General features: G+C 26.5%; 1 protein-coding gene across 7 annotated transcripts in view; it reads left to right on the top strand.

Annotated features, from left to right (window-relative positions):
• Positions 1-12,841, top strand: part of LOC126895180 (EGFR adapter protein-like) — a 41,712-nt gene that overhangs the window by 17,235 nt on the left and 11,636 nt on the right. For 4 of the 7 annotated variants that reach the window (XM_050666754.1, XM_050666753.1, XM_050666752.1 and 1 more), the window contains 2 exons: positions 2,867-2,938; positions 11,434-11,577. In XM_050666754.1, coding sequence (XP_050522711.1) covers positions 2,867-2,938; positions 11,434-11,577 — 216 coding nt within the window. The remainder of the gene's footprint in view (positions 1-2,866; positions 2,939-11,433; positions 11,578-12,841) is intronic. The other 3 variants (XM_050666756.1, XM_050666755.1, XM_050666759.1) reach the window with 1 other exon arrangement.

Here is a 12,841-nt window from a genome sequence, read left to right as displayed (position 1 = left end):
CAGAGGTCAAATTTTTTTTTTTTAAATTAAAGTATATTACATAAGCTTTAATTTAAGATATATATAAAAGTGTCAAACCTTCTGGAACATTTTCNAATCAAGAATTTTCACACGGAAATAGTTTTTGGTAGCCATTTTTTCCGTGAAGACATGTCCAGAGGTCAAATTTTTTTTTTTTTAATTAAAGTATATTACATAAGCTTTAATTTAAGATATATATAAAAGTGTCAAACCTTCTGGAACATTTTTAAAAGTTAATTTTTTGTGAAAAAGTTGTCTTTTTAAATCCGCCCCTGTGAGCAGATAAAGGGTCAGATTTACAAAAAAAAATATATCAAATGTTAAGTAAAGACATCAAGCATCTATATAAAAAAAAAATAATATTGATATGTTCATTTTTAAAAAAGTTACGGTAGCTTTAAGTAAAAAAAATTTCGAAAATATGCGATTTTTAAGTTTGTAATTTTTTTGAAGGTTTCCCCCATTAACGTGGAACGAGGGAAATTTTTTCAATTTTTTAGGGTAATGTCTTCGACTAGATACAATTTGTGATCTTTTGATGTATCGTTGAAAGAAATCCGTTCGGTGAGAGCTAAGAAAAAGTGGTAACAGACACAAAAATAAAAAAATAAAGAAAAAAACACATCATAGTAAAACCAATACCTTCTCAGCTTCGCATCGAATCTAATAGGAAAAATTGAAATAAAATTTAATTTTTTTAGGTATTTTATTTTAAGGTTTTTTAATTATTTAGTAAGTCTAAATTTTAAGAAATTTTTAAATGTAAATAAAGAATATTTTCATGTTTATACTCTTATTAACTTCAAAAAATATTCAACTTCTTAATGGTTTTAATTATTTAAATGCTAATCAATTGAAGAGTTTTGACTGTATAAACAAAAACAATTCATTATTTTACTCATGCATCAATAAAAAACAATCGTTTTCTACTCGTTTCAAAGTTCAAACATATGAATTTAAATTTTAAATATTTATAAACTTGAGTTTTTTCTTTTTTTTTCATTCCTTATTATTTTAAAATATTTAAATATTCCCAAAAAAATGAATGCAAACATTTTTAAACAATAATGTAGATAAGGTAATTTTTTATAATGAGTGTAACTAATACAATATCGTTTGTAATACACCACACATCTTAATTTAATAATTTCAATAATTGAAATTCATAATTATTATGAATTATAACAGAATAATAATAAAATAATAATCATTTTTAAATAAATGTACAACGACAAATCATTGAAAATTTAAAATATGGACTTGCGTCTTTCACGTTTTGAAAAATAAACACCAATGTCATACAATCAAGATAAATCAATTAATTATTTCTGTAAAGGACCCAAAAGCCATTAGAAAGATTTTCACTCAAGAAAATATAAGAACCGTAAAAGCAGTGTTTAACTCCGCATGTCGATACCGTAAATATCCTATCGGCCGTTGAACTTTGTAAGTATATGAACATTTTTGTACCCTGTGGGTGGTTGTTCGAAGCTATAACTCACAGATCGTAGACTAAGTCAATGGCCTATATACAGTACACGGGCATTCCAAATATTAGCAATATGGCTGGGCACCCTTAGGTACTTAGGGTAAAGGACACAAGGCTCGCGATCGTATGTAGAACGACCACATATTTACAGTGGATCAACCACAGTAGGGCTTTTATGTACGTTCGATTAGCATTATGAATACCTCTGCAATCCCTTTAAAACCTCCCTGATTTACCATCAAACCGTTATCGGTAGTAATTTAACCCCTTCTAGATACTTATTTTTCAGTCAACACACTGCAACTGAGTTACTGTACACATACGTTAAATTGACCATCTACGCATTGATATTTGTTTAAAAGCGAACAAAAAATGTGTCTTAAAATTTGTAGTTATCTGATAGTTAATCGTTACAATTTATTGATTTGTAATTTTAACATTTTTTATTTTTAATGAAGAAATGATTTAAAAATTCACACGAAATAATAAGACTTATCCATTATAACTAATAATAATAGGTGTAATAACTTGTATAGTATTAGGTTTAATTTACACTATGTTTCGTAAAAAAAAAATGACCCTTATATATTTTGAATAAATCATAATAGTATCATTGAATTTAGTTTTTAATGAATCATCATATTATCATCTCAGAAAAAATGTTGTTCAATTAATATACATAAATAAAAATTTGACATCAATAAAATAATTAACGTTGAATAAATCAAAAACTCTGTGTAATTCTTATCTGTTTTCTGGAGTTTGTTGTAATCTTTTGATTTATTTTACAGCTCATATTACTTTTTCTACTCATTATTTTGTTTCATGTTTAATATTTTCTTAAAGACATAACATTAAACAAAAAAAAATTTAATAATATTGCTTTAAAATTTATGCAAATGTGATGAAGATTAAATTGACTGAATTCTTTGTTGTTTAAGCAAATGTGGTTCAAATGCCAAATGACCCTTAAAATGTTTATTTCGTTAATTTACATAGTTCCATGTAAGAACGAATATAGAAATTAGGGAAGAAACAACAACAATGTATGTAATTAATATTCATTAAAATGCTTTTCTCACTCGGTGTGAGATTAAATATTCCCAACATCATTCGGCGGTTATAGTGTTAAATTCAAAATACCTAAAGTCTCGTGAACATTATGCGGTGATAACTCAAATTTTTAAATATCCATCTCAGCTGTAGCTATAAAACTTAACAATTCATGCTAATAACTGTTATATAACATGTATACATTTTATTTTAAACACAATTATTTCAATGGACCTTAATAATAATTTATAATAAAAATGATCATCATTAAATAAATTGATTATAAATATTTATTGTTCTCAGGTTTTGATTGAAAAAGAAGTGTGTCTTCTGATAACAGTTACCGGAATTAAAGTATGCAGTACAGATGGAAAGGTAAATATTATAAAAATTAAATAATTAAACCCTATACGTTTACATGGTTAAAATACGCAATTTGAAACATTAAACAGTTGTTTATTAAACAGAGAAATTTAATAGAATTTTCAATTATTTTTTAAACATTATTTGAAATCCTATGCGAAGCTGAGAAAGTGTTTATTTAATGTTTTTTTATAATATTAGGCACGAGTGATCAATTTCTATCATATTCTTATTATATTTGTTGGACATTTTTTTGCAGAAAGAATTAATTAATCTTATTATCAATGGTGTAGTGAGACTTTCATAAAACGGGACCCAAGGAAAAAAAAATTACCAAATTCCATGTTTTGAATATTTTTTTTGCTCTTCATTTCATTTTATAAATTAATATGGCTGTCAATGGGGTGGGGTAGTACCAACTAAGTTTCTCCATTGACTAATATAAATATAAAAAAATGTAAAAATGTAAAAAACGTAAATGAAAATATAATATTAAATAAAAACATCTGTAAACATTAATGTATTTCCTCTTTTAATAACTTTATTAGAAGATTAAATATATTACTTATATTATTTGGTCACTTTTATTCGTTTGAACTCAAATAACTATAATAATTTCATTTTGAGAAAGCATTTATCTTATAGTGAAAGTTAATGATTTATGGCTAAATCGTTCATTATCTTTTATTAAAATAGTAATTTGTTCGATTCTTCATCTACTATAACTTTAATCTCAGAATCTGTACAAAAGAAAAGGGAGAAAGAAATAGTAGGAGGTATACTTTCGAGGGTTACGAGTTCCACAAATCGTGCCAAAACCCTCAATTCATTTACCCCCGACCTTCTCTTCGGCAATAAGATCAATTTACTGAAATGTGTTTCACCACCACCAAGTACTTGAATACTGTCTGGTGGAACGACCTAACACATGACTTTATATTTTTTGTTTCAATGCTGATTTGATTTGCACTTTGTTCGGATTAAACAAAACTTCCTGATAACATATTGAGATATTGACATATCTTTTTCAAAATCGCAAAAGCTGATACTGCTATTCTATCAAAAAAAAAAAAAAATTGCTTTTGTATTGCACAAAAATAAATTACTAAGTCAAATTATTAAGTTTGTTGAAATATAGATTTGTTAATTTGAATAAAAAATATATATAGGAAATTTTGTACTAAGGTTGGATATAAAATATTAGTATATTCTTTTTTTATGTATTTGATTGAAAATAGAATATTTGGGATGTAGTGAAATATTGTTTATCATTTTTTTTTGATAAATTTTAACTTTAAAAATAAAGGCTAAAAATGAATTGTTTATTATTAAATCGAATTTCTGAGTTTACTTGATTGTGTAAAAATAAAAAACGAATGATGAATATTAGTTTTAATATATATACTGTTATACGATTTACTATCATCGTTCCCGTAGTCTCAATTATCGATGTATTTTTTTGTAATGTTCATTGTGTGCTTGTAGTCTCCCGCATAATACGTTTTTCTTTTTATTTCGGTTTTTTTCATAGCGTCCGAACTTTTAAGCCTTACGTGGGATCAGTAAACCGTTACTCTCTAATGAAATTGCCGACAAACAATGTGCGTAACAAAAAGTACAATGGACTCGTTTGTGATAGTTTGCAAAAATTTTTTTAATGAATCCGGGATCATCGCTGACAGTTGACCACAGTAGGATATAAGACCGGAGAAAATTGAATAATAGTTTTGGTATTGTCTAAAGATGATAAATATACGGGGATGTTGCAATGTAATTAAAAGCGTTCCCTCCCGTGAAACTTCTAATTATATTTCGACTTCCTTTATTGTACAATGTACATTCAGCAGCATTCATGTTTATATTATCGTTATGAAAAGTTTAATCCCTTCAGTTTATAACAATGATATAATTGTATGGTTCTATGTATATTATTAAACTTTTAAAGGTTAAATATGATACAAATATCAGTAGAATTTTTATTTGATTAATTCGTTTTAACATAAAAATGTCTATTTATTTATATCAAATATGACTGACTATATGTCTAGTGCTTATGATTGTAAAATTGTTCATAAAATACACGCATAAATTAATATTTTAAATGCATCTTTTATTTTAAATAATATTAGCCACACGTAATCAATACTTACTATATAAATATATCAAAATTACTTTTATAATCCTGTGTGTTTATTAATAAACTTAGAAGATATTTTGACTGACGTTATAATTGATCCAATTCGCTAAAAGTATTATTTTAATTCTTTTGGATTATTAGAGTTTTTTGAACTTCAGACAATAGTGTTAAAAATTGAAATAGTCGCAAATAATGATTATCTTACAAACATCTAGAAATAATTGATTGTCTTAATTAAGAATGATTTTGTTTGTGTAATTTTACTATGATATGCTAGTGTAAATCTAATCGCTGATATAAAATTAAATCGTGCCAACAAAAAATATAAATTTACATATTTTTTTTCGAAAAAATATCAATATTGAGGTCGATTAATGACCATATTTAAGATACATATAATGGAATTGTTCGTATTAAATCTCAAAAAAGGGTTCATGTTAGAAGAAAGTAACAATATGATGGTGGATTTACCTGAGTATCGTTTTTCCTTTTTGCGATCTCTAAAGCAATACATTCTACATCATTCAGGGTTGTGGACCACTATCGTTAATTAATCAACACGTCAAATGAGAACGATACTACCATCAATCAAAGCGCCTCCCCCTTTACTGTTCATACTGCAAACAACTGTTTACGCGTAGATAAGCAAACTATACCGTTATCACTGATTCGTTAAATTCAATTAGAGACAGCTCACTAAGTTCGATTTACCCCTTAAATTCTGAGTAGTAGTAAGTGCATAATTTTTTTAAAACAAATATAATATGTACAAAATATTTTATACAAATCATTTTCGATGTTAAAAATACAATCCCTAAAATTTATAAGTTATTCTTAGTGTAGTATTAGTACCATTAATAAATTAATAACAATTGTATTTAAGCGTACATATTCCTCAGAGGAATAATTCAATTTCAATCAAAAGTTTAAGTATATTATTACCAGTGATAACGTTTATCACCACAATGTGTTATTTTAAGTGCTATTTAGTACTTAAAAATATTGTTTTTAGTGCATAAATCATGGTTTTTATTTGCACCAAAATGGCAAAAAAATATATATATATATAAAATGATATCACAGTGGAGTCGCGACACATTATAATAGGTGGGATAGTTGGGACATGTATAGATTATAGCGGACGGTGATTTAATCAGTGTCATAAGAAACGCTGCGATCCAAATCTGTTGATAGTGTTTAATTCTAAAAAATTGGTGCATAATTACAAAAGCAACATCAACGTCTATTTCTTTATTTAAGCCCTGATTAGTAGTTCCTAGATTTCAAAGTTAAATTTATGAATAATATGACAAACATGTTGAAAAATTAAAGGACTTCATGCAATACTTTATAAAAAAAATTTGTTTTACTTATGATTAAATACATTGGTCTACTTTCATCCGAATCAAAAATATACTTTTCGAAATCAACTTTTTGCACTGTATTCAATCTGAAATTAGACTTTTCCTATTACTTATAAGTTTTGATACTATAACTAATTATTAAAAGATACGTTTTTGCACATAAAAAAATAATTAAAGACATAAAAAAAATTGTTTTTAAATTATTACAAATTTTGATTTTTAATATGTAAAATAATCAGAGCAACATATTATTTTTAACAAATTTATTTTGTCTTTTAGTTGATTTTTTAAAAGTTTATAATAAAAAAAAATTGAATTTGTTGCATGACATTTGGCTCAACTTGCAAGTTTGAAATTGACATCATTAAATAGAAAATGATATGAAAATTGAATAATGTTATTGTTAAGATTAATATAAAGTCAGGAAATTTTATAATTATTATTTACAATAAATTATTAAGTAAATTAATAAGCTCAATATTTTTATTGTAATAAATCACTTAAATAGAAATTATAGTTATCATTTCTAAGTAACATAGTATTTTTATGGATTTACTAAAATTTGAGCATTTTTATGGCTTCTCTAAAACATAGCATTTCTATGGCTTCTTTAAAATTTGTGCATTTTTGTGGCTTCTTTAAAATTTGAGCATTTTTATGGCTTCTCTAAAACATAGCATTTCTATGGCTTCTTTAAAATTTGTGCATTTTTGTGGCTTCTTTAAAATTTGAGCATTTTTATGGTTTCTCTAAAACATAGAATTTCTATGGCTTCTTTAAAATTTGTGAATTTCTTTGCCTTTTTTAAAACTGAGTATTTCTACAGCTTCTTATATTTTTTATAATTTTTTGATTAGTTATGTTTCTCCATTTAATCTAAATAACAAAGATTTTCAATGATGGATTATAAAATAAAATCTCTTTAAATTGACAGAGAAAGAATTCTCAAAAGAATATAAAAATCGCGTCATTTTTTTTTTTTTTTTAATAGTTAATAATATTAAAATTGTATATATTTCTACATTCTTGATAATTTGTCCTATTACAGTACTAATATGATGCTAAAAACACAAAATAAGCTAAATAGTATGTCGAATAAATAAAACTTTGAACTATATAACAATAATAATTATACAACATATAGTTTTGTTTTTTGGTTTTGTGACGTTCACCGACTTCTGTGCAAAAATCTAACAAAATTGCATTCATCATTAGCCGAGGTCTTTGAGATAGAAGCATATTTGAATTTTATTGTAAATGGCGCCTATTATAGAATATTTATAAAATAAATATTTTACCAATTATTTATTTACTAAGTTTTGATCCTCAACTGTAGAGGAAATGGAATAAAAAAATTCGTAAACTAGTAGTATAGGCAATGATATTTTAGCTTCGATTTGAAGCTGAGAAGGTATTGGTTTTATTATGATGAGTTTTTTTTTTTTTTGATGTTACCACTTTTTCTCAGCTTTCACTGAACGGATTTCTTTCAACGATACGTCAAAAGATCACAAATCGTATCTAGTCGAAGACATTACTCTCAAAAATTGAAAAAATTTCCCTCGTTCCACGTAAATGTGGGAATCCTCCAAAAAAATTACAAATTTAAAAATCGCTAATTTTTTCAATTTTTAGCTTCGATGCGAAGCTGAGAAGGTATTGGTTTTACTATGATGTGTTTTTTTTTTTTTTTTGTGTCTGTTACCACTTTTTCTCAGCTCTCACCGAACGGATTTCTTTCAACGATACGTCAAAAGATCACAAATCGTATCTAGTCGAAGACATTACCCTTCAAAATTGAAAAAATTTCCCTCGTTCCCCGTAAATGGGGGAAACCTCCAAAAAAAAAAAAAATTTAAAAATCGCTAATTTTCGAAATTTTTTCAATTTTTTTTACTAAAAACTGCCGTAACTTTTTCAAAAATGAANATTTTTTTTATATTTTTAACTAAAAACTGCCGTAACTTTTTCAAAAATGAACATATCAATATAATTTTTTTTTATATAGATGCTTGATGTCTTTACCTATCATTTGGTATATTTTTTTTGTAAATCTGACACTTAACCTGCCCACAGGGGGGGATTTAAAATGACAACTTTTTCACAAAAAATTTACTTTTTCAACATAACTTTTGAAAATGTTCCGGAAGGTCTGACACTTTTATATATATCTTAAATTAAAGCTAATGTAATATACTTTAATTTGAAAAAAAAAAATTTGACCTCTGGACTTGTCTTCATGGCGAAAATGGCTACCGAATGCTTTTTTCGTGTGAAAATTCTCGATTTTATTATTTATATTATATTTAACTTTATAATGCTATAACTTATTGAAAAGTTTATGGATCCACACAATTTTTTTATGAGAAATAATATTTTTTAATAAACCCTTTTTCATTCGATATACTTTACCTTAATCAGGATATTAATAAGGAACCAGCAGATCAAGTAGCTTTTGGAATAAAACACCAATTTTTTTAAAATTAAACACTATCTAAAGATTTGCATCGAAGCGTTTTATAGTGATTTTAATCACTGTCAGCTATCATTATACTTGTCCCAACTATGCCACATCATATCTGTGCCGCGACCGACCTGTGCGGGGTTTTTTTTATTACAGGTTTATTTAGTCATAGAATAACATTAAGCTCAAAGTCAATAAAATGGTTTTAAATACAGATTAATGTTTTTCAATGTTCAAAGTTACAAATAAAGTTTACAAATTCTTTTATACAACATATTTTAAGTCATAATTTAAAAATATTATGAATGAATCAACACTTAATACAAAGGGTACATTAAAGATTTAATTGGAGAGTAGACATAGAAAAAAATGAAACTTTTGAGACTTTTTGACCATGTACTTATTGAAGAATTCAAGATTGGTGTATTGAATACAACAAAATAATTATCATTTCAATAATAGTTAATTGGGATATAAGCTTTTTATATCGAGCCGTAAGACTGCAAATCTTGTCTCTATTGAACAAGTCAATGAGCAAAATGTATTAATTTAAATAAAGTTCATATATCATAGTGAACCTCATTACAATGCACGGGTATAGGACAATGAAACAAGTAAAAGAGGAACCGGGAAAAGCGTTGTACAAGTTACTAATAATACGTAATTAAAATGATATGCAGGCTTTACCTAATAAATGACCAACAAGGCTTGATTGATAGAATGATAAAATGAAAGTTAAACAACCATTATGATAAGTAGCGACATAAACAAAATTGACATGTATGTGGCTGCAAAGAGATTATCAAAGTACATTTGAACAAAACAGTCAACCGACCCAACGACGATGATTACATATCATTAGATTAGAAGAGGAATGACGCTGATATTAGTATGTGGATATTTGAGTGACACCTGGAACAGGTAGACTTCATTGGCAGGTACTGTAATGGTCAGCTGGTCGAACTTCTTATCGTGATGGCCAGATTGTAGTGAACGAATGATAATACTGTACAAGGGAAATTATGTAGGGGAGTGCAATAATAAATTATTATAATAACAATTTAATTAAGTTATTGTACAAAGTTAACATCTCACATAAAATAACGATACATTATCAATTGTTTAGCAGATATACTTAAGATTTAAATATTATTAAATAATAGTAGGTCAATTTTTTATGACGCATTTTTCCAAAACAAATTCATATCTTACGTAGGTGTCTCTAGTGACCTTTCAAAAATATATATTAAAGTGCTGGAAGTTATGACCCTTGAATATTACTGTTAGACTAACTATAAGGTTTCATGTCCAATATAAACATTTTTATAGTATGTTTTAACGCAAGCCATAAACGATTTTCTAAAGTTCATCCCTAAGATTTATTTGAAGAATAAATGTACACTAAGTCCCCGACAGACTTAACGTAATAACAACAAAAGATTTCTGATAGTAAAAATATTTCAAAAAATTAAACCTACCGTCTGTCAAATGATTAAAGAAGACTGAGTAATGTGGTACAGAGAGTAGCTGAAAATTCTTTAGACAAGCACATACATCCTGCCCCTGTTTATTTTCGTGTCTACGCCTAAACGTACGGCTGAGTGCATGAAAATGTATTTTATTATTTTTTTGCACACCCTATTTCTTATAAACATCACATAGAAATAAATCGTATTTCTTACGTCGTCTGTATTGCTAGTTGTAATGTCAGTGAAAGCTTAAGGGAACGACAATCCGGCTATATGAATAATGCATATGCTGTTACACGGGAATCACTGTTTTTCTAAGCTTTTTCTTCTTTTTAATATACAATATTGTACTTCGAAATGCGCCGTGTCCAGAAAAAAATGTTTGCTTAAACGTCTTACTCGTGGGATATACAAATAAGGATATTTCAAAACAAATAAGATATTATATTCTATACTTACTTTTTTACGATTAACTGCAACTCCGTTAATCGATAAATCATATAATTTTATCTAAAGTGTTTGATAAATAAAATTACATTTGAATAAAAATATTTTTAAGAATATTTTCGAATTTTAATTTTCTTTTTTTCATTTGAAGTTGGTTTTCTAAAAAATTTGTAATTCGGAAATCAAATAAAATTTTATTTTGATTTCGAATTATTAATTTTCTAAAACTCTTTTTGAATATAACACATCGAACCAATTAATTTTTTCAATTTTATCATTGAATGAAAATGTAATTTTAATCGACACTTTGACGAAACTTTAATTGCAGTCGAAAGTGTTCTTAGAGTAATGCACGTGGAAATAAAAATAAATTATTTAATAATATTTATTAGTCGGAAACTGTGTTATTAAGGGGAAATGAAAACATCACTTGAAAAATCGATCGCCTGGTTGTCGCCAACGCGGCTCTCTATCACATCACATCTACAGCGATAGAAGGAAATTAGCTCATTTCCTATACTATACCAACTGTTTACGGCATAATCAATATTGCTCCAACTAAACATCAATTTCGATAAATATTTTGATCGATAAATAGGATAGTTAAAAATTATGAATATTTTTAGGTGTTAATGGCCCACGGCCTCAAAAGGATTTCGTATGCCACATGTGATCCCAGTTGTAAACAGTTTTGTTTCCTGGCAAGACAGCCTGGTGACAACATCAATAAGCAGTACTGTCATCTGTTCGTTACTAAAACGGCCGATCAGGTTTGTAGATTTATATTTTATTCGCAAATTGTTTTGCTCTTCAAACTGATAGTCGTTAAAATGCAAAATGCAATGGTTACAAGCCATAAAATACATTTTGGGACTTGACAAACGAGTTATAAATCTCTTTGCGTTTTGTGAAGAGAAATAAATGTTATCCGGTGACATCGTTCTATCTGAAGTTTCGTCGTCGAGAGCAGACGAATTTCATTCATAAAACATAACAACCTAAATTCAATCAGCATTTTATCGGTTTCCGTTTTAAATTGCCACTGAAGATAAACATACGGCTCCGTTTACATTTACCATTGTTTAATTGAATTTTTATCAACACTTTATTAGCTAAATGAATTACAGCAATACATTAATACCGGCTTATATTACCATACGTTTGTTTCAAGCAAAATAAATTTATAAGAATAGTGTGTGTGTGTAAATATATTTCAACTGCTTGCTACACATAGTTTATACCCGTTTAAAAATAAAATAAATTGATTTTTATGATTATGAGCATATAATATATTTTATTAATTTTGCTAACTGAGATTTTGAAATCATTATATTTAACTGAAAATCTTAAATAGAATTTTTTATTTTTTACACTTTGTGTAGCAAGTAGTTGAAATTTATTTACACTCCTATACTATTCTTATAAATTTATTTTGCTTTTAGATTAAACATATGTATGATAATATAAATCAATATTAATTTATTGCTCCTATTAATTTTGCTAATAATGTGTTTATAAAAAAAATTCTGTAATTTATTTCTTAACGGTAATTTGCACCGTGTCACATTACTCAAATTTTCAAATGTAATTATTATCTTTCTGGAGTACAACTTTCGACTAGATTTAAAAAATCATAAAGATTCAATTATCTTAAGTAATTAATTACTCTGTTAAATATCGATTTTGATTATACTAAAGTAAAATACTTATATGACGTCAATTCTGATAAATATTCATGTATCAAATTATTTTTATTTAATAATCCATTCAGCTAATTTGTTTTTTTTCTATCGTGTATAATTACCAACATCCTAAAAATATTTTATTTATATTTTTAAGAACCGTATTTAGAAATTAAATATATATATATATATATACCAAAAACAGGTTTTTTGTAAATTAAATTACCAATGCTTCCAATAAAATTTAAATTAACTCTTAGCTAATATGAAAAAAAAAATGAAAAACTTTGAAATTAAGAAAATTATGATAATTAGGGTCTCTAATAAATTCATGTATATGATACTATTATTA

The sequence above is a fragment of the Daktulosphaira vitifoliae genome, unplaced genomic scaffold (assembly GCF_025091365.1).
Source record: "Daktulosphaira vitifoliae isolate Bord-2020 unplaced genomic scaffold, ASM2509136v1 Scaffold_1, whole genome shotgun sequence".
Classification (NCBI taxonomy): Eukaryota; Metazoa; Arthropoda; class Insecta; order Hemiptera; family Phylloxeridae; genus Daktulosphaira; species Daktulosphaira vitifoliae.
The sequence above is the reverse complement of the archived record's forward strand: the minus strand, read 5'-3'. Positions and strand labels throughout refer to the sequence as shown.